Source organism: Eretmochelys imbricata, chromosome 3, assembly GCF_965152235.1.
Source record: "Eretmochelys imbricata isolate rEreImb1 chromosome 3, rEreImb1.hap1, whole genome shotgun sequence".
NCBI lineage: Eukaryota > Metazoa > Chordata > Testudines > Cheloniidae > Eretmochelys > Eretmochelys imbricata.
In genome coordinates, this window is record NC_135574.1 from 37,727,579 (window position 1) to 37,749,823 (window position 22,245).

At 40.4% G+C, this 22,245-nt stretch overlaps 1 protein-coding gene across 1 annotated transcript in view; it reads right to left on the reverse strand.

Moving 5' to 3' along the window:
- Positions 1–22,245, reverse strand: part of SNTG2 (syntrophin gamma 2) — a 280,115-nt gene that overhangs the window by 246,684 nt on the left and 11,186 nt on the right. The window contains exons 3-4 of the mRNA XM_077811468.1: positions 6,607–6,663; positions 6,447–6,504 (exon numbers count right to left, since the gene is read on the reverse strand). Coding sequence (XP_077667594.1) covers positions 6,447–6,504; positions 6,607–6,663 — 115 coding nt within the window. The remainder of the gene's footprint in view (positions 1–6,446; positions 6,505–6,606; positions 6,664–22,245) is intronic.

Sequence of the window (22,245 nt, forward strand, 5' to 3'; positions counted from 1 at the left end):
ATAGAAGGTATTAACAACACTTAAAAGTGCCACACAGTCATCTGCACATAAACTGCACAAAAGCTTGCCTTTACATAAAGAAAAGCACAAATCTACATTAATCTATATTACTAAAAAGTAATCAGTAATCTCAGAAAAAAGAAGAATGGAACCTGGAAATCCTTGTTATCAAATCAAAGCTTCTAAAAAATTGCAGAAAACTAAAGACACCTAGAAAGAGAAAAGATGGGGAGAAAACCCTGACACTTTTTTCTTTTTGGATCAAATTCACCATTTTGGACAAATTCTATTCATATCAATAATAATTTGTTTATAGCACCAGGAGTGCATATGGTGGTTTCCAGAGCATGTAAAGATATGGACCCTGCAACAAAACTTACAATTAAATATTTCCATCAGGTTTCCCTTTACTTTGTAATTATTTCTTCGTTCTAAAGATATTGTACCCAAGTAATTAACTGGCTCTCCTAAAATATCTGCACATCATAACCAGATGTATTTCATTCCTTCTAAAGTAATTTAGGTGGGTAAAGATCAGTCACTGCCACATAACATGTGAAATCTATATTTTTCAGTCCTCCACTTCAAAATCCTTTAATTGCATCTGTCTAGAAAGATCCACAAACATATGAACTTTTTTCCAAATATTTTTTTAAAAATGGGGTTTTGCCCCAAAAAAGCAAAAGAAAGAAATCACATTACTATTGCTTTTCCCAAGAACTCTTCCCTCTTTTAGACATACATAGTAAAACACTTTGCTCCTAATAGGACATAGCTTTTCAACCCATAAGGGTGACTTATGTTTTTTTCCAAAAGGCACCAATAATGAACCCTATAGTTTTTAGAGTAACAGCCGTGTTAGTCTGTCTTTGCAAAAAGAAAAGGAGTACTTGTGGCACCTTAGCGACTAACCAATTTATTTGACCATGAGCTTTCGTCAGCTACAGCTCACTTTGCATCCGATGAAGTGAGCTATAGCTTACGAAAGCTCATGCTCAAATAAATTGGTTAGTCTCTAAGGTGCCACAAATACTCCTTTTCTTTGAACCCTATAGTCTTATTCCAGAAGGTGTTCAGATATACTACTACTGAGCACTGTATTAATATCTAGATAGCTAGTCAGCAATAGCTCTTTCCTTCTTCTATACCAAAGTTTTCCTCTGTGTGTGATATTCCATCATTTCCAGGAAAGGCCACCTTTTCCTTAACAAGTTTTAATACCATCCATTTCAAGTTTTGCAATATTATATTTCACCGTCAATTTATGAACATTCTCCTCCTCTTCCCACTTACTATACTTATCCATGAGGTAATTTCGATTTCCCTCAAAATTCTTTATGCAATCTCATATAATCCAATTGCGTGTCTAACACATCTTCACTCTGATATTTATGTGCTGGTATTAAAACACATATTTGTGTTGGAGCAGTGTGGACTCTGATTTTAGTGTCTCTCATATGTAATCATTTTTATTTGGAATGTGTGTGTGTTTGAATTAATTTGTTGATTTGGCCTTGAGCTCCCATTCACTCTGGCTATCAAGAGCTCCAACAACCTGAATAATAAGTACAATACATTTGGTATGTCATGAATGGAAAATTAGTGTGTAAAAGAGAGGCCATGGAGGACATGGAACACTAGTGATATGTTTTTTCCCCTCTTTGTGAAGGCTGTTGAGGATGGTGTAGGCTTCAGATAGATATATGTAAAAGGCAGTCCTTTTGTTTATACTGTAATTCTTACTTAATTAGAGTACTGGATGAACACCTATAATTATATTTTAACCATTTGAAGTCATAACAGTAAGCCTGTTGTTCTTCTTAGAAAATGGGCTGCTGCATGTGGTAACAAGGAACTTCTTTTTGACACCCACACTGAACTCTCAGTTGAGTGAGTTACAGTAATCTAATCTGGAAGTTACAAACAGAACAATCGCAGTTGCTAGGCTGTCATCTGAGAGGAGTCTGCTAGTCAGTTGAAGGAGGGAGACATGTATTTCTTGTTGCTGTTGATATTTGAGTGTTTAAGAGCAATAATGAGTCCAATAAGACCTAGACATTTCTCACTATCTTGCTAATCAGATGTTGGTGAAATTAATGGCATTGGATTTTTCCACTCTTCCTACTTGCAATCTTGATGAATGGAGTGCAACTAGAGATAGCTCTTTTCAATCCAGATGCTCTCTTGAGACACCTGGGGCTATGTCTACACTGCAGTTAAAACCCATGTCTGGCCTGTGCCAGCTGATTCAGTCTCATGGGGTTCAGGCTAAGGGGCTGTTTAACAGTGGTAGATGTTCAGACTCAGGCTGGAGCCTGAGGTCTGGGACCCTGCTGCCAAACAGGTGAGGCACAAATCACAAAATCCTTGTCCAATGTATATTTTAATAGCTATTAAAAGCTTATTAGAAGCAGCAGGAAGAACTGGGAGGTGGAACCACCTCTAACAGCTTCTTGTGTATGTAAGCAGTGTCAGGATGAGCTCCACCCTGACATCTGGTGGTGAGGTGTGGCAAGTTGTGGAAAAGAACTTCAGGGGCCGATGTCATTTGCATAGGCACACCCACCACGCCTAGAATGAGACCATAGCTGCTCAAATGGTCACTTTGGCTGCTGTGGGATCCCCAGAGTCTCTGTTATTGGGGCAGGAAGAATAAATTGTTATTACCCTGATTATGGGAACTGTGCTTGGAACTGTATGTGGCCTTTTGTTATGATGGAGGGATTCACCATCAACTAAGTAGCACTCGCTAGGCAAGGGTCATGGGTTCCAAAACTGTGTGAATAGAGAGAGGCTGGGGACAAGTATTAATACTTGGTGGCATGGGCCCCTTGGTGAGGGCCTTACATGCTAATTGCACTTCCTCCTTTCTCCACTGTGGAATATCAGAGCTAATTTTGATTTCATTAGAAGTCTAGTTATAGGCTGCTGAGCTCACTTTGGGCTGACAGTGCACCAGCACTGGGGCTCCCCTACTACAAGCTGAATTCACCTAAGAGCTGAAATCACTGAGTGTTGTGTTAAGTAGTGGGGGAGCCTGAAGATATATTGTGGAGCAGTTTGCGGCACGGCTGGTGAAGCAGTTCAACGCGGAGCAGTGTGTGGATGGCAGGAGCTGCTTGTGGGTCATGGAGCTGAGCGAAGGAGTTCGTGGGGCAGCTGGCGGAGCGGAGCGCAGCTGAGCGAAGGAGTTCGTGGGGCGGCTGGCGGAGCGGAGCGGAGCGAAGGAGTTTGTGGGGCGGCTGGCGGAGCGGAGCGCAGCGGAGCGAAGGAGTTTGTGGGGCGGCTGGCGGAGCGGAGCGCTGCTATGGAGCTGTGGGGCGGTCAGCTTCAGATCATGTAAGGTGCCTCTTACCCCCGTCCCATTTCCACCCAGGTTGGGAGGTAAAGCTCCGCAGATAAACTTTCGAACTCTGGGGCTGCCCTGACCAGGGACAGAGACTTTTGGGGCATTGGACTTTTGGGACCTTGGGTGATTTGGGGTTGCTGGACTCAAGAACCAAAGGGAAAAGGGCATGCCCCAATTTGCCTGGGGTGGGTTTTTTTTGCTCATGGGTTGTGTTATGAATCCTGTTGGTGGTGTTTCCCCAACATAATGCCACATTGTTTCTCTCTGTTATTAAAAGGCTTTTGCTACACTCAGGCTATGTGCTTGCGAGAGGGGAAGTATTGCCTCTTGGAGGCGCCCAGCGGGGGTGGTATATATTTGTCCCAGGTCACTGGGTGGGGGCTCGAGCCGGTTTGCATTGTGTTATTGGAATGGATCCCCTAGATATTGAACCCGGCCCTTGTTGCTGCCAACTCTGACGGGCAGAAGGGTTACATGTATACCCATGGGGCCTCTCCCAAGGCCAGGTGACCAGGGAGGTGCAGGGCACAGGCCCCATTCCCAGCTCCACAAGGCTCCTGCAGATCAGTCTTAACTGCTACAATTCTGCCAAGGCCTCACCAAGCAGTGGTTACCACAGAAATGCACTTATAAAGTGACTCCTGGGAGTGGTAAATTGCTCTGGTAATAAGGCAGCTTATTCAGGCCAAGATTTGAGCCTCACACAGCACTACACTTTGAACATTCTGGCATTGCGTTTCACTGCTGCAGAGAGTGAGTTGTGACATTTAAATCAATCACAAGTTGTCCTTAAATCTGTATATATTTATCAATGAAATAAAAAAAATATGCAAAATGTATTTTATAGCTTGTGGATATTTTTGGTTATGCTGTGCTTCACGTTGCTGGGCTGATTAGCTGCCATAGTGCAAGGGCTTTTCAGTAGTACAGAAATCACTGTATGATATCACTCTTTCTCAAATTAATTTACTTGCTTCAAGTAGTAGCCCATCTAAATACTCTTCTCAGAGCTATATTTCCAGCTAGGCTGTCAATTTCATTATTATTAACACCTGGGATACACAAATTCTTATTCACATTGAGCACATCTGAATGTTCATTCAGAAGACTTACTTGAGATCAGTCTGCCTTTCTCTATCGTTCTTTCGCCTCACAGCTCCCTGCATGATAACTGGTAGAACTGGCAGGTCAGATTTCTGATTAATATATATATATATATATATATATATTTCTAGTTTGTACCCTAAAGAATACTACTAGGGATGGCCCTTTTTTGTATCTCCGACAAACAGAAAAGATATCTCAGAGAAAGGAAATTACCCTTCCTCCAGGTCACCAATGACAGTTGTGTCTGGATAGGTTCTGTCAGCCTCATTAGTATTAAATCCTTGATTAAATATAATCCTGGTAACCGAAAGTATTGACACACTGGGAGAGGTGATTTGTTTTTAATCTTATGTGCAGGACCTTTCTATCATGTAGAGATTTTATATCTCCCAAAGATAATATGGTGTGTAGGACACCTGGATTTCCAGTTTCTCATGTTCTTTGTATGCAATTTTTACTTGTATACTGAAGCTGGACATGATTTTTAGGAAGGAAAATGTAGCTATTAGAGGTACCCCTGCGCATTTGTATCCATCAATATACTGTAAGAAAGAACCCTAATTGGATCAGCAACTCATATCTTGTAATAATCATTAATGTCATTTTCTGTGGTGTTGACAAACAATAATTCAAAATGGATGGAGTTCACAGCCAAAATAACTAGTTTGTACACTTATCCATATGCTTGTGGGACTGACTGAAGAGTCTAATCTTCAGCCCCAAGCTGCAGTAGGCAGTGCATATGTATGGCTCCTCCCACACTTTGTTTACTAGGTAAGTGGTTCTACACTGTTTGCTGGCCAATTGGCCATTACCCTGCCATTTCCTTGGCCCACCCATGGTGTATCCCCTCATCAGTCCCAAACAGGTAACTACAGCAGCTCTGCTCCACAGTAGGCAGAGGCATGTATTCCCACTGTGTGAACATAGTGTAGCACTAACCCCTGTTCAATGCTACTCACTGCCTTCCTCGGACATACAGTTGCAGGATTTCTTTCAACATACGTCTTTTAGGGACAGATTTTCAATCTTGAGTTCAATAGGTACCCCCCAAAAAACATGCATGCACCGAGTGCTCCCACAAAACCCAGTGTTTGTGCATGAAAGTTATAAAAATTACCTACATTGTTACAAATTTGTGTGTCTAATTATTTAATTTAAACATACAAATGCAATTTTTGAGTGAACCTGTTGTGTCTGCGATGGCCCTAAATGACTTTCTTTTATTGAAAACTTCAATTTAGGATGATTGCTCTAATCATAAAATAATGGTATTCTCCTTATTCCTAGTTGCCTACTTTTTAGTGTATTATTGTTTATTTTCTTGCCATGCTTGTACTGTGCATTTTTAAGAGTGAAGTCCACCTTAGTGCCCTCTATGCTGGGATAAATTCCATCCTTAGTATAGGGCTTAATTGGTACATGAGGTGTTGTTTAGGTTATTTGGACTGGGTGATTGTCAGTGTAATGCTTTAATTATTGTGTTTTATTATACTGATTCATATATTTATTCAGCATTGTTGACGGCTGCCTATTTGCATCTAGGCAGGTTTAGTCATAGCATATGGCGATGATTTACATTTCTGGAAAAAGATTCTAGTTGGCTTATATTTGTTTATTCCATGTTATTAAGCGATGCAGAAATTTTCTCATGTCAAATATTTTTCCCCACAAAGGAATGTTAAAGGCAGTGTTTATAATCAGGATGTGCTACTGTCAAAAAAATTTCTAAAGTGAGCATTTATCAGATAAAATTTTAACTACCATTCCCCAAGAACTTTGTAAGACTACAGATTTTTTGAAATCAGAATCAGAGACAACTGTCCATAAACAGCCATTCAACATTTGCTGAAAGACCAACATACTGTAATGCTGATGTAATGATCCATAAATATACTTAATTCTGAGTTACAGTGAACTTCATTTTCAAAAAAGACTATCATATGCATAACACCAGAAACCTATTTAAGTATAGAGATATATATTTTACCTGCTTGGTCTTTAAATATTTTTGATATGACGACGGGCACTTTGTGCTCAGCACCACCCTGTAAAAGATGTGCATAAATAATGAAATCGCATTTGAGACCACCATGCACTAAACATACTGAAGTTTAAAAAGAGAAATGAAATCAAAACATTATCCGTACCTTTATACTTAAGCCCAAGCCACCAACTGGTTGTCTATGAAGTGTAACAGTTCTGTGCTTTAAAAAAGGGTAGAAAAAATAAATTTAGGTGAAAATACAATGCCTGGACATGCATTTAAAATGTATGCTACTTAAACAGTTTTATTTACCTATTATATTAATTTTGAAAATTTTCCCTTATATCAGAGGATGATGTTCACTCCATCCAGAGGGCTGATGCAAGACTATGAACATGACATAAGTCCACTTAATAACTCAACATAGAGCTTTATTTATAGAGAGAGCTTTGAACAGATCTTTGTACTGGTGTGAATTTCACTTCTAAATTTTATTATGAAGGTGGAAGCAGACCCAGAGAAGGGGGCCCAGGGTGAGTTTAATTATAAGACAGGAACAAAGAAGATTAGAGCTGTGTGAGCTCTGGAATTTTGGTTGAAGCACAAAGGGACATATGAATCTTTAGCACATCTGGCATGTAAATCTCTCTCAACGCTGGCTAGAACAGTGCCAGGCAAACACCTGTTCTTGTTTACAATATCACCTGACAGTGAGAAGCAGGCAGCATTATCTCCTGCCAATGTAAACAAACTTCAAGAGGACCAGTCGACCAGTCAGAGAACACTTCAACCTCCCTGAGATTTTTTAGCTTCGCCTATCATTTAGGAAGCGGTAATGTTGGCTACTAGTGAAAATAGCAGCTGCAGAGGAGAACGGACAGATTTAACTGCTAAAGTCTGTGACACAGTCAATCTGGTCGATTCATATCACCTGCAGTTTTGTGACAGAATACACTGCAGTTTATTCTGAGGCTCTGTTTAACTTTGCCTCAGGCTTGTTTTGCTCCAGAATGGTGGAACATTTTATTTAGAATTGTGTTTTCATATATGAATACTTAACTGGGATTAAGAATAGGTCAAGAAAGTTTGTGATGTTTTAAATTTTGTACTGTTATATTTAGCCACCAGAGTTTATAAACAGAGCTAAACATTTTCTCCAAATTTATACTCTAAGATTCTCCTAGTGAGAGGCCCAGATTGTGTTGCTGCAGCCATTCAGCTAGGATTCTGACTTTTTTAATGCTAGAGAATATTGGGATTTACAAGAGGAAAAGCTAGATAATTATTGTTATTAAAGATTTATATTGTAGTAGTGTCTAGAGACTTCAACGTACTTGGCCATATGGCAAATGACAGTCCCTTCCCTCCAGTCAGGCAGGAAATAAGGCATAAATTTTTAACAGTAGCGTAATTAACCACTGGAACAATTTACAAGGGTCACAGTGGTTTCTCCATCACTAACAATTTTTAAATTAAAACTGGCTGTTTTGCTAAACTATATACTCGAGGAAATATTTTTGGGAAGTTCTATGGCCTGTGCTATACGGGGGTCAGACTAGATGATGACAATGGTCCCGCCTGACCTTAGAATCTATTAATCAGTGAGTTTGTAATCTAAACATGAGAAAAACAAAGGGGCGATGGGGAGTCCAACTGTACATAAATCCAAGGTAGAGATGGCAGGTTCCATCCAGACCAGAGTTTACTTCTAATATTGTTGGAGTTACAAAAGGTCCTAGATACTGCCTCTCTAATACTAGGCCTACTCACTAGAGCTCGTTGTGCATAGGATGTGTGTGTATATGTCTGAATATTGTCTGTGTGTTTCTTCTTTGGTTTCTTCTGTTGCTTTGCACCAATAAATTACCCTACACTTAAGGAACTGACAAATTTATACCCTCCAAACTTGAATTTCACATGTGCAGGCAGCTGCAGAGACAGAAATAGGCGCTCTTCTCCGTTGTGAAGAAACTAGCAAAGGAAATGTTTTCTTCTCATAAAAGATGAATAAATCCAAGATTGTTTAATTTTTCTGGAGTCCTTTGGGAGTTTATGCCTTTTAATGTAAATTAACCTGCCTCAAAGAAAAATAAAATAAAAGAGTCCTCCGCTGATACCTTGGCATTTTATGCATTGTGGCAATAATTCCCAGAGATTGATTATTTCCACAGATTTTATAGTCAATTCCCTGTTCTTTTGACGTTCTGCACAAGTACGTCCCTGTTCTGCTCCATTTAATACCTTAACACTTATCCCTAGGCAATCTCATCTACTGTCTTGGCTTCAGCTAGTACAATAACTTTCAAGTCAATCTTTCTGCTTTGACCTTTTCCCCTTCTGTGCAGCTCCGCATCTCTGTCTGTCTGACATCTTCCTAGATATCTAAACTCAGCATGATTAAAACTAAATTTATCCATTTCCCACTTTCTGCCACTTGCATCAACTCTTCCTTTGCCATCTGTCAGAACTCCATTCTCTCTCCTGGGATAGCACTTGAAAGCTAGTGCTGGGAGAAGCATACCCCACTCTGTCACAGAGGCAATGTATGTCTGAATCAAATTATTGACTCTATCTTGTTCAATGTGTGGAAATGTAGGACTCTGATTGCACTAGCCTGAATCATACCCAAAGACAACCCACTATATTGCATTCCAAACAGCCATCCTGTCCAGGACAGACTTTGGACATCTCACTGAAGAACTAACCCTAATGGCCATCAAAACTTCAATCAGGGTCCAACTGCTTTGATTCTCTCTCAACTGCTGGTCCACTGCCATGAAACAATGAGTTTTCTGCACAGATGCCTTGCAGGGAGGTAGGGGTAAGCATAAGTGGTGGGTCTGCAGCATCTTAGTCTGGGTTTATGGGACAGAGATGTGGCCCTATTTAAAAGCATGGTCCTGCTCTGTGCAGAAAGGCCAGCTATCATCACACATAAGAAGGATTTGCAGGAGAAGTCTGCCTAGCCTGAAATGATGACAAACCATGGACTTACAGAAGGAATGAGATAAGACTAGGGGAGAGTGTGTCTTTGGACTTTTTTGTTTTGTTCAAAGATCTATAGCTCTTGAAAAAAGAAAAGAAGTACTTGTGGCACCTTAGAGACTAACAAATTTATTTGAGTATAAGCTTTTGTGAGCTAATGCATCCAATTAAGTGAGCTGTAGCTCATGAAAGCTTATGCTCAAATAAATTTGTTAGTCTCTAAGGTGCCACAAGTACTCCTTTTCTTTTTGCGAATACAGACTAACACGGCTGCTACTCTGAAACCTATAGCTCTTGAGTATTTTTAAAGTACAGTAACTGTGGTTGAGAAATTCCTTTGCTAAATCTGTGTTCCTTGCTTCCCTGCCATGTTGTCACAGAAGGAATTAATCTAGAAGCCCAAAAGTGCTCACATGTCATGTGGTGTACATATAAGGGGATGGGGTGTGCTCAGAAAATCTCAGACACTGATATTGGGGTCTAGGATGGCTGGATGGTGGCATCCCATGTCCCAAGAAGTCTGACCCTGGAAGTGTGCTCTAGGGTTACAGTGCTGGAAACTGTGACTAGACTATACCTGGACCCAGTTAGTTTGGAAGCACAAGGGACCCAGTAAGCAGTTCCACTTACAACAGATTGGTGACAATCTAGATGGATACTGGACCAGGTTGTAACAGTCCCTCTAACAAAGTGTAAGTATTATGTCCCTCTTCAGCCTACTGGATGAACTGTTTCGAGCCATTCCCACTTGTGTGAAACACTCATGTACTCTCTCCTCCGAGTCTCAAAGTAAAAAATGAGCCCTAAGCTATTTTATTTAGGGAAAAAAACACATAAGTGAGTCTTTGCTGTGTTCCTGTTCTAGACTGTAATCATTAAGCTTCAGAGACCTTGTGACAAAATCAAAGGTGATTCTGCATGTAGAGAGAACCTATGCTGGTGTAATTACAACTGTTTTCTGGCTTCCTCAATATGTATGTGACATGGAATTAGATTCATACACTTAATTAAACTCCTTTAGAGTCACACTATTGCCAACATGTACTTTACCTTACATCACCTTTAAATTTGGCCCACTGAGTCTGAGTGTAAGGGAATCTAAATTGGTAAAAACACACATGCTGGGGGATAACAGGAAGTAACAGGAAGGGGTAACATAGCATAAATTAAAACAGGCCACACCATTTGGTAACGGAATCTAACTCTACACATCACCTCTTAAATTAGCTTGTTGTTTTTTTATCTGCTTGCAAAGTTTTGTGTGGAAACCAATGGCACCATATAAATAATAAATGTCTTCATCTCAGAACAGTATCTTGGGAAATCGGATTAGAGGATGGAATTAGTACTAAACTTCAATAATCTTGTATTCCTTCTACTTATGGTACACCAAGTTTCAAGTCCTTCCTAAAACTGAAATCTTTTACTAATTATTTTCCAATAGACTTGAAATTCTCTTCTGTAATACCAGTTTCTATGAAATCTCACCTAGATGAGAAAGAATTTACAAAATTATCACCCCATCTTATCTAGCCTTCCCTGCAAAGGCTCTAGAAATGGTGGTGATGACTCAGATGCTGAAACAATTAAGTGAGAATGAAATATTTGATAAATTCGAGTCAAGATTTCAGCTTTTACACAGCATCGAGGCTTTCCTTCTGAGGATTTCTAGTATGGTTTATAGAACTGTAGGGTCAAATATCCATGCTTTAAATTATTAGATTTATCTGTAGCTCTTGATACAGATTAGGTAGTAGAAAGAAAAGGAGTACTTGTGGCACCTTAGAGACTAACGAATTTATTTGAGCATGAGCTTTCGTGAGCTACAGCTCACAGTCTGCTGCAGTTTCCACGGTATGCATCTGATGAAGTGAGCTGTAGCTCACGAAAGCTCATGCTCAAATAAATTCGTTAGTCTCTAAGGTGCCACAAGTACTCCTTTTCTTTCTGCGAATACAGACTAACACGGCTGTTACTCTGAAACCTGTCATTAGGTAGTAGGTCATTCTCGAAAGATAGGATGACGTTAAGTTAGCTTGACAGAAGAGTTTACCTCTGGAAAAGTCTTTTATATCTTCATATCTACCAATATGAAGTGATATAAATGCAGCTTAACTGACAGAGTCAGCAGCCAATAAAATTACTACATTTTTAGCATTACCCACTTTCTCTCTACCAGCATTCAAGATATATACTTTCTCTTTCCTAGGAAAGCTTTTCTATATTCCTACCTATTTCCATCATTGCCCCATCACCATAGTGTCAGCAGTCCACAGCATTGAAGAAAAACCTTTTAGTTACTAAGTACATTCTATGTGAAGCTTAATAATGAACAACACACATTAATGAACAAACAGACATTGCCTATTTTCTATGTAAGTCCACACTGAGGGATGTAAGATGGGGAAAAGATTTGTGTGTGTGCAACCTATAAATTGTATTATCAGTCCACCAGTATGGATTCATTATTTCCAAACAGTACTGTAAAATGATCTACAAGGTAACTATTTTCTCCTCAGAAACCATCTCTACTGCAACTCCTAAAAAGAAATAAGCCAATTGGCTTGGAAGAAGGGTGTACAGAATATATTTTATAGATATAGACATATGTATGAACACATCTCTTTCCCCCTCATATATTTGTCTCCTTAAATTGTAAGCTCACAAGACAGGGACGTGTCTTCATATATGATTTGGGGAAGAATTATGCTGAGAGATGCAGTTAATAGTAGTATTATTGTGATGAATATTTCCTTAGTCAGATATTACTGGTCGGCAGTTAATGAGTATTTTATTATCTTGTGTGTCATAGAAAGCAACCAGAAAGCAAGAAAGAGCCAACAGAAATCCAGAGAAACTGTCTTGAGTATGTTTCAGAGTAGCAGCCATGTTAGTTTGTATTTGCAAAAAGAAAAGGAGTACTAGTGGCACCTTAGAGACTAACCAATTTATTTGAGCATAAGCTTTCGTGAGCTACAGCTCACTTCATCGGATGTGTGGGAACACAGACATTGCTCCTTGGGGCAGAGGACTGGCTCGAAAGACCGGCTTGGAGACTGAGAGCAAGGAAACTGCCTCCAGTTGATTATTCCTCCTGTGTTCAGGGAAACAGGATTTTGTGTGCATTCTTTGTAAATAGCCAGGATTGCACCAAAGAAATATCTGACTCATTTAATCAATGTTCCTCCTAACAGAAACAGTGCACAAGGCCCCCAGTATTGACTAATAACTTGGGCCAAGGAGCAACAATGTAGTGCTGGTTTCTTATTCCCAGCTGCTTCTACAGATGCACAAGCTCTTCATGAGAAAGAACAGCCTGAAGACCTGTAAAAAGAAGCTGGAAATAAAAAGGAAACCGCTTACCTCGATCTACTACAGACTATATAGGAACAGGAAGAGAGGAAACAAGAGCCAACCTTAAGGACTGGAGATACCAATGAGACTGGCGCTGTCAGACACCATCTGAAGAAATATTAAAGGGAGAAGGGAGGGGAGTAAATAAAACAGTAAGAAAATGTTTGAAGGGAAGGAGGAGGAGAAGTAGACCAAGCAGCAGTGGAATGTTATGCCAGAGGAAAACAGCACTATATAGATGAGAGGAGGAAATAACCTAAAGAACAAAATAAGTTAGTTTGATTAACCTTTTTTTTTAAAAGGACAAAACACTTATATAGTGATAAATACTGGCCAAATGATACATTTTGTGTCCATGATTGCTGTAGTTACTACAGAGAGATTATGAGATCAAGACTGAGTTGGGAGCTGAACCATGAGACAACCTCTTTAGGTATATGTGGTCCTCCCTATGACCAAATTTAACTATTTAGCTTGAGGTGATATTGTTTACATACATATGTAGCTACATACTGTGATAATTGCTCACTTCATAGAATATAAATAGCAGCACTCTAAGATGTACCACATTTTCAAGATCGTTCTACATTTCAGCTGAATTGGGCTGCCTATTCTACCAAGTCCTTGGCAAAGTTCCATTGATGGGGCAGAGAGACTTCAAAGTCAAATTCTCTGTGGCTGAGGGGAAAATACACAGTTGGGAAGCCATATGTTCTGTTCTTTATATTTATAAGAGAAAACACAGCAATGGCCAAAATGTTAAATGCCTTTTTTGTTTCAGTTTTCACCAGACAAATAACATAGTGAACATCAGCATAAATGGGGAAGGATCTGAGGCTAAAATAGGGAAAGAAAAAGTTAAGAGTTACTTAGACAAGTTAGATGTCTTCAAGTTGGCAGGTCCTGATGGAATGCATCATAGACTACTTAAGGAACTGGCTGAAGAGATCTCTGGGCCATCATTAGCAATTGTCCTTGAGAACTCATGGAGGATAGGGGACAGGAAAAGGACAAATATAGTATCTTGCTATAAAAAGGGGAATAAGGACAACCCATGGAATTATAGACCAGATAACTTTGGTATCCTGAAAGATAAAGGAGCAAATGATCAATAATTAATTTGCAAGCCCCTGGAAGATAATAAGGTGATAAGTAACAGTAAATATGGATTCGTCAAAAACAAATCATGTCAAACCAACCTAATATACTTCTTTGACAGGGTAACTAGCTTTATAGACGGAGGGAAGAAGTAGATATTATATATCTCAACTTTAGAAATGTTTTTGATACTGTCTCACGTGACCCTCTCATAAGCAAACTTGGGAAATATAGCCTAGATGAAACTACTATAAGGTGGGTGCATAACTGGTTGGAAAACTGTACTCAGAGAGTAATTATCAATGGTTCACAGTCAAGCTGGGAGGGCATATTGCTTGGGTTCCTTCAGGGATCTGTTCTAGGTCTGGTTCTAGTTAATATCTTCATAAATGATTTGGATAATGGCATAGGGAGTATGCAGTTTGTGGACAATACCAGGCTGGGAGGGGTTGCAAGAACTTCTGAGAACAGGATTAGCATTCAATATGATCTTGACAAACTGGAGAAATGTTCTGAAATAAATAAGGTGACATTCAATAAAGACAAGTGCAAAGTACTGCACTGAGGAAGGAATAATCAATTTCACAAATGCAAAATGGGAAATGATTGTCTTGGAACGAGTACTGCAGAAAAGACGCTGCAGTTATAGTGGATTACAAACTAAATATAACAATGGGATACAGTTGGGAAAAAAGTGAACATAATTCTGGGGATGTATTAGCAAGTTGTAAGCAAAATACTAGAAGTAATTCTTCCACTCTCCTCAACTAGAGTGCTGTGTCCAGTTCTGGGCACCACATTTTGGGAAAGATGTGGACAAAGTCTAAAGAACAGCAACAAAAATTATTAAAGTTCTAGATAACATGACCTACAAGGAAAGATTGATTAAAAATGGGTTTGTTTAATCTGGAGAAGAGAAGATTAAGGAGGGACATAATAGTTTTCAAGTAAGTAAAAGTTGTAATAAAGACGAGAGTGATAAATTGTGCTTCTGATCCACAGAGGACAGGACAAGAAGTAATGAGGTTAAATTGCACCAAGGGAGATTTAGGTTAGACATTAGGAAAAACTTACTAACTGTAAGGGTAGTTAAGCACTGGAACAAATTACCTAGGCAGGTTGTGGGATTTTTGTCATTAGAGGTTTTTAAGAATCAGTTAGACAGGGATGGTCTAGATAAGACTTAGTCCTGGCTCAGTACAGGGGACTGGATTAGATGATCTATTGAAGTATTTTCCAGTCTTCATTTCTAAGATTTCTATGTACCCGCCATAGCCCTTATTACTGAGCAAGAGCTCATAATATCCTACCTTAAGATGACAATGAAGTATTATTCCTCCATTTTATAGTTACATTAGATGAGAGATTGCACAAGATCATTTCAGGCAAAGCTGGGAATTGAATCAAGTCTCTAATATTCAAGTCTTATTCACTCAGCCACATAGATCAAAATTAACTTGCCAGATCTATGGATTTGCTTATCTTGTCTATAAGCACTGCTCTAACATTAGACAATACTCTTCCCCCACATCCAAGAACAGAACCCAGGAATACTGACCTTCAGCACTGGGCTAGTATCAAGCAAACTGTTTTGTAATCCACTGGAAAAAAAAAAAGATCAAGTACTTCAAGTAGCTGGTCCGTTTTGTTGATCGAGTGTTAGAGGTCTGTTCTGGGCATCTAAAGTTTCAGGGTTTGTACTTTGCTAATGATCCTTATTGCTACACATGAATAAAAAATGTTTTTTTCCAGCTCTCTTTTAAAAACTGGTTCACACAGTGAGAAATCAACCTAAAACATGTTTTACAGTTAAAAACTATAATGATCTGTTAATCATGGCATGACACACACAAAAGCCACAGGTGTACCCTATTTGCATCATTTGTATAGAAGAACACAAGAATGGTCACATCAAAGGTCCATCCAGTCCAGTATCCTGTCTTCCGACAGTGGCCAATGCCAGGTGCCCCAGAGGGTATGAACAGAACAGGTAATCATCAAATGATCCATTCCCTGTCTCCCATTCCCAGCTTCTGGCTTGTAAATGTTTGGTTGCTTGTGTTACACATTGGCATGTAAAAAGGTGATGAAACATGATACAGACTGCAGTCCATTGGCATTCTCTATATGCTGCAACCATAATTGGACTGATCTTTTTGTTGTATGCATATGCTCTTCCTGTAACCTTTACAGAATTGTGCATCAAGCCTTGCAACAGAATCTAAATTATATCATTGCAATTTACCAGTCTTGACAGACTTCCACAGTTCTGTGTAGAACAGAAGATCCGTTTCAGTTTTATTAAGGATTTATGTGCCCCTGAATGGTTTACTGCCTAGCTACTTTAATGGCGTGCTGCTTCCCAATTATCTGGTAGATAATTGTGCTTGTTCTCCGCTAGACTATTGACTATTCTTGATGTGCAAAATTCTTCGTTTGGAGCTCAGTACTGTCCATGTTATCTTCCCCCTCTATAAAAAGAAAAGGAGGACTTGTGGCATCTTAAAGACTAACAAAGTTATTTGAGCATAAGCTTTCATGAGCTACAGCTCACTCTATGGCATCCATTAGTCTTTTCTTATAAGCTACTGAAAGCTTTCCTATTTTGAACAACAAACTAAAGCCTAATCAGTCTGTTGTATTTCTTATTTATTCCATGGTCCAAACTTTACTTTTGTAAAATGATCTTAAAGTGCCAGAAATAGGGTGGTATTATGTGAACAGGGTTTCCTACAGTATTATTTGATTGCTATTTCCTCAATATCTGGGTCAACTTTTCCAGACCAGGGAAAACAAATATCAGAGGGTTAAATACTCTATTTTCCTCTTACAAACACTGATGTCTAAGTTTCAGAAGGCAGAATCTTCCTTTAATCATCTGTTTTATATTTTCATATCCATGAAGGAATCTTTATTTACGCGTTCTTTTGAAATTCTTTGGAAAAGAAAAGGAGTACTTGTGGTACCTTAGAGACTAACCAATTTATTTGAGCATGAGCTTTCGTGAGCTACAGCTCACTTCATCGGATGCGCATCCGATGAAGTGAGCTGTAGCTCGCGAAACTTTATGCTCAAATAAATTGGTTAGTCTCTAAGGTGCCACAAGTACTCCTTTTCTTATTGTAAGGAGAGTGATCACTTTAGATAAGCTATTACCAGCAGGAGAGTGGGGTGGGAGGAGGTATTGTTTCATGGTCTCTGTGTATATAATGTCTTCTGCAGTTTCTACTGAATGCATCCAATGAAGTGAGCTGTAGCTCACGAAAGCTCATGCTCAAATAAATTGGTTAGTCTCTAAGGTGCCACAAGTACTCCTTTTCTTTTTGCAAAGACAGACTAACATGGCTGTTACTCTGAAACCTTTGGAAAAGAAACACTTCACTGGAGACATCAGAAGAGTCTTGGAATAGGCAAAGAGGTATCTGGGTATTTGTCTGGATCCTTACTTGGGCTACTAGGCCATTCATTCTTGTCCCTCCTGTGTGTGTGTACCCTCTAAAGCTTTGCTCAGGTACACTTGTCCCTCCCCTTATTGACAGCTGAGTGAGACACACCACACCTTCTGCTGGCTGTTGCTGTTTTTTTTAATCACCAGGGAAGTCAACTGATGAGTGAGACTAAGCCCCGCCTGCCTGTCTTGCCATTTGTCTCACAGCTACAGCACCCCACTTCCACCGGGTAATGTTAGGACAAGCCTCCCTCCTGAAACTGGGCAGCTAGCTGATCTCTTAGCCAGGAAGTGCATGTCCCCATCATGCTACCACCTTCCTAACCTTACTGCAGCTAGCCTTTCAGGGAGTGAACCCTCTTACGACTTCCAAGCCAAAAGCCTGTGTTTGGTATCTCTTTGCCAGCCTTGTCCTGACTCCCAAGGTAGGTCAGAAACTGTTTTGCTGTGTGGGAAGGGCTGATTAGGGGTGAAAAGAAACTGGAAAGATTACTTGTTTTGAAATGGATGGCAGGCAGAGAGAGCGAGAATTGTGAGTAAGGGAGAAGTAAGAAGAGATAGATTTGCTGGGGGAAAGATATATACGAGATGTGATGAGAAGGAGTGGGGAGGAGCAAGCAGTTTCTGGACAAGAAATTAGGGCTGAAGACAAGTGGATGGAGGGAGAGAAGAGAATGCATGGGGAAAAAAAGAAAGGCCAAGCCATGCATTGAGGGGATGAGACATGTAGATAGGGAGGAAAATGTGGAGTGAAGGAATAGAAAGACATAGTAAATTAAGTTAAACAACTGACTAATCACACCTAAATAGTGTGTGGTACATAATAAGACATGTCTATACACACGTCCCTTATACTTGAAAGAGCAATTGGGAATTTAGGAAAGACATTTACCTGCTCCTAGTGCAATTCATGTCCTTCTCCGGATACTACTAACCATTCAGCCAGCAATGATTTATCCCTGGCTGATAATGGTACTTCTGAAGAACAATTGTGGGCATTTTCAATATACCAGATTTCACCTCTATTTTCAAAATGTTTTCCTAGGAATCTACATGCTCACAAAGGCTTTAATTCTTCCCCCTCTTCTCCACAACCCTCCACCACGACACATACACACACACATACTCCCCAAAACAATAAATTATTATTTTGTGGGCTGGTCAAAATATTCTAGATTTGCCCGTCTAGTCTGAGTCAGAAACAGAAATTCTTTAGAAAAAGGCATTAAATTTCAGTCAAATATAAATGGGCTCAACAGATCTTCATCTTCAGTATAATGCTAGGGCCCGTGGAAGCAATGCAAAACCACTTCATCTGATAGCTGTGGAAAATGGGCAAAGCCTAACAAGGCTACTGCATTCTGAGTACATGTGGCTTAAGAAATGAGTCCAAGAACTATGTTTGGCTTCCCTGAATGTGGGAACAATGAATAGGAAGATAAGAGAAGTAGCTGAGATATCGAGGAGAGTGCACATACCTATATACATGAGACAAAATGGAAGGGATCAAAATCCATGAACATTGGGGAGGATTAAAAGATGATGTATCATGGTTTAGTAGTAAAGAGAAATGGAGTAGGAATAATTGTAGCAGAAACTTTACAAAATAAAGTAGTGGACATCCAAAGGAAGAGTACCTGCCTGACAAAAGGTTGGAGTAGTACTTAGCAGAGACCAACTATTTAATGTTATATATGGATATGTGCTGCAAGCTGGTTGTACAACAGATGAGGAGGAATTCCAGATACCTCTGGACCAAGTGAAATGTGAAGTACTACAATCTGAGTGCCTGATTTTCAGAATGGATCTCAATGGACATGACAACTGTCAAGGAAGCTGAGGCTTTGAATCCAGAAATGAAGCTGGTGCGGATATCAGATTTAGGCAGAGCAAATGGCTTGTTTGTTGCCAAGACATATTTGTAGAGAGAGAGGAGCACTTAATTACATACAAGAGTGGTGCTAGTAGGTCCCAGATTCACTACTTCCTGACAAGAAGAAGAAATTTAAAAAACACTAGAGACTGTAAAGTTACTCCAGAAGAGCAGATTGCGGAGCAACAGAGATTGCCTATAATGGAATTTTTCAGAGTAGCAGCCGTGTTAGTCTGTATTCGCAAAAAGAAAAGGTGTACTTGTGGCACCTTAGAGACTAACAAATTTATTAAAACATAAGCTTTCGTGAGCTACAGCTCACTTCATCGGATGCATTCAGTGGAAAATACAGTGGGGAGATTTATATACACAGAGAACATGAAACAATGGGTGTTATCATACACACTATAAGGAGAGTGATCACTTAAGATGAGCTAATACGAGCAGGAGAGCAGGGGGGAGGGGGAAAACCTTTTGTAGTGATAATCAAGGTAGGCCATTTCCAGTAGTTGACAAGAACATCTGAGGAACAGTGTGGGGGGGAGGGAGAGGGGGGCGAATAAACATGGGGAAATAGTTTTACTTTGTGTAATGACCCATCCACTCCCAGTCTCTATTCAAGCCTAAGTTAATTGTATCCAGTTTGCAAATTAATTCCAATTCAGCAGTCTCTCCTTGGAGTCTGTTTTTGAAGTCTTTTTGTTGAAGAATTGTCACTTTTAGGTCTCTAATCGAGTGACCAGAGAGATTGAAGTGTTCTCCGACTGGTGTTTGAATGTTATAATTCTTGACGTCTGATTTGTGTCCATATATACTTTTACATAGAGACTGTCCAGTTTGACCAATCTACATGGCAGAGGGGCATTGCTGGCACATGATGGCATTTATCACATTGGTGGATGCGCAGGTAAACGAGCCTCTGATAGTGTGGCTGATGTGATTAGGCCCTATGATGGTGTCCCCTGAATAGATATGTGGACACAGTTGGCAACGGGCTTTGTTGCAAGGATAGGTTCCTGGGTTAGTGGTTCTGTTGTGTGGTGTGTGGTTGCTGGTGAGTATTTGCTTCAGGTTGGGGGGCTGTCTGTAAGCAAGGACTGGCCTGTCTCCCAAGATCTGTGAGAGTGTTGGGTCATCCTTCAGGATAGTTGTAGATCCTTGATGATGCATTGGAGAGGCTTTAGTTGGGGGCTGAAGGTGATGGCTAGTGGCGTTCTGTTATTTTCTTTGTTGGGCCTGTCCTGTAGTAGGTGACTTCTGGGTACTCTTCTGGCTCTGTCAGTCTGTTTCTTCACTTCAGCAGCTGGGTAGTGTAGTTGTAAGAACGCTTGATAGAGATCTTGTAGGTGTTTGTCTCTGTCTGAGGGGTTGGAGCAAATGCAGTTGTATCGTAGAGCTTGGCTATAGACAATGGATCGTGTGGTGTGATCTGGGTGAAAGCTGGAGGCATGTAGGTAGGAATAGTGGTCAGTACGTTTCCGGTATAGGGTGGTATTTATGTGACCATCGCTTATTAGTACCATAATAAGTACCATAGTGTCCAGGAAGTGGATCTCTTGTGTGGACTGGTCCAGGCTGAGATTGATGGTGGGATGGAAATTGTTGAAATCATGGTGGAATTCCTCAAGGGCTTCTTTGCTATGGGTCCAGATGATGAAGATGTCATCAATTTAGCGCAAGTAGAGTAGGGGCATTAGGGGACGAGAGCTAAGGAAGTGTTGTTCGAAGTCAGCCATAAAAGTGTGGGCATACTGTGGGGCCATGCGGGTACCCATAGCAGTGACACTGATTTGAAGGTACACATTGTCCCCAAATGTGAAATAGTTATGGGTTAGGACAAAATCACAAAGTTCAGCCACCAGGTTTGCCGTGACATTTTCAGGGATACTGTTCCTGATGGCTTGTAGTCCATCTTTGTGTGGAACGTTGGTGTAGAGGGCTTCTACATCCATAGTGGCCAGGATGGTGTTTTCAGGAAGATCACCGATGGATTGTAGTTTCCTCAGGAAGTCAGTGGTGTCTCAAAGATAGCTGGGAGTGCTGGGAGTGTAGGGCTTGAGGAGGGAGTCTACATAGCCAGACAATCCTGCTGTCAGGGTGCCAATGCCTGAGATGATGGGGAATCCAGGATTTCCAGGTTTATGGATCTTGGGTAGCAGATAGAATACCCAGGTCGGAGTTCCAGGGGTGTGTCTATGTGGATTTGTTCTTGTGCTTTTTCAGGGAGTTTCTTGAGCAAATGCTGTAGTTTCTTTTGGTAACCCTCAGTGGGATCAGAGGGTAATGGCTTGTAGAAAGTGGTGTTGGAGAGCTGCCTAGCAGCCTCTTGTTCATATTCCGACCTATTCATGATGACAACAGCACCTCCTTTGTCAGCCTTTTTGATTATGATGTCAGACTTGTTTCTGAGGCTGTGAATGGCATTGTGTTCTGCATGGCTGAGGTTATGGGGCAAGCAATGTTGCTTTTCCACAATTTCAGCCCGTGCATGTCAGCAGAAGCACTCTATGTAGAAGTCCAGTCTGTTGTTTCGACCTTCAGGAGGAGTCCACCCAGAATCCTTCTTTTTGTTGTGTTGGTAGGAAGGTCTCTGTGGATTAGTATGTTGTTCAGAGGTGTGTTAGAAATATTCCTTGAGTTGGAGACGTCGAAAATAGGATTCTAGGTCACCAGAGAACTGTATCATGTTCGTGGGAGTGGAGGGGCAGAAGGAGAATCTTCCTGAAAACACCATCTTGGCCACTATGGATGTAGAAGCCCTCTACACCTCTACAATGACAAACACCTACAAGATCTCTATCAAGCATTCTTACAATTACAATACCCACCTGCTGAAGTGAAGAAACAGATTGATAGAGCCAGAAGAGTACCCAGAAGTCACCTACTACAGGACAGGCCCAACAAAGAAAATAACTGAACGCCACTAGCCATCACCTTCAGCCCCCAACTAAAACCTCTCCAATGCATCATCAAGGATCTACAACCTATCCTGAAGGACGACCCATCACTCTCACAGATCTTGGGAGACAGGCCAGTCCTTGCTT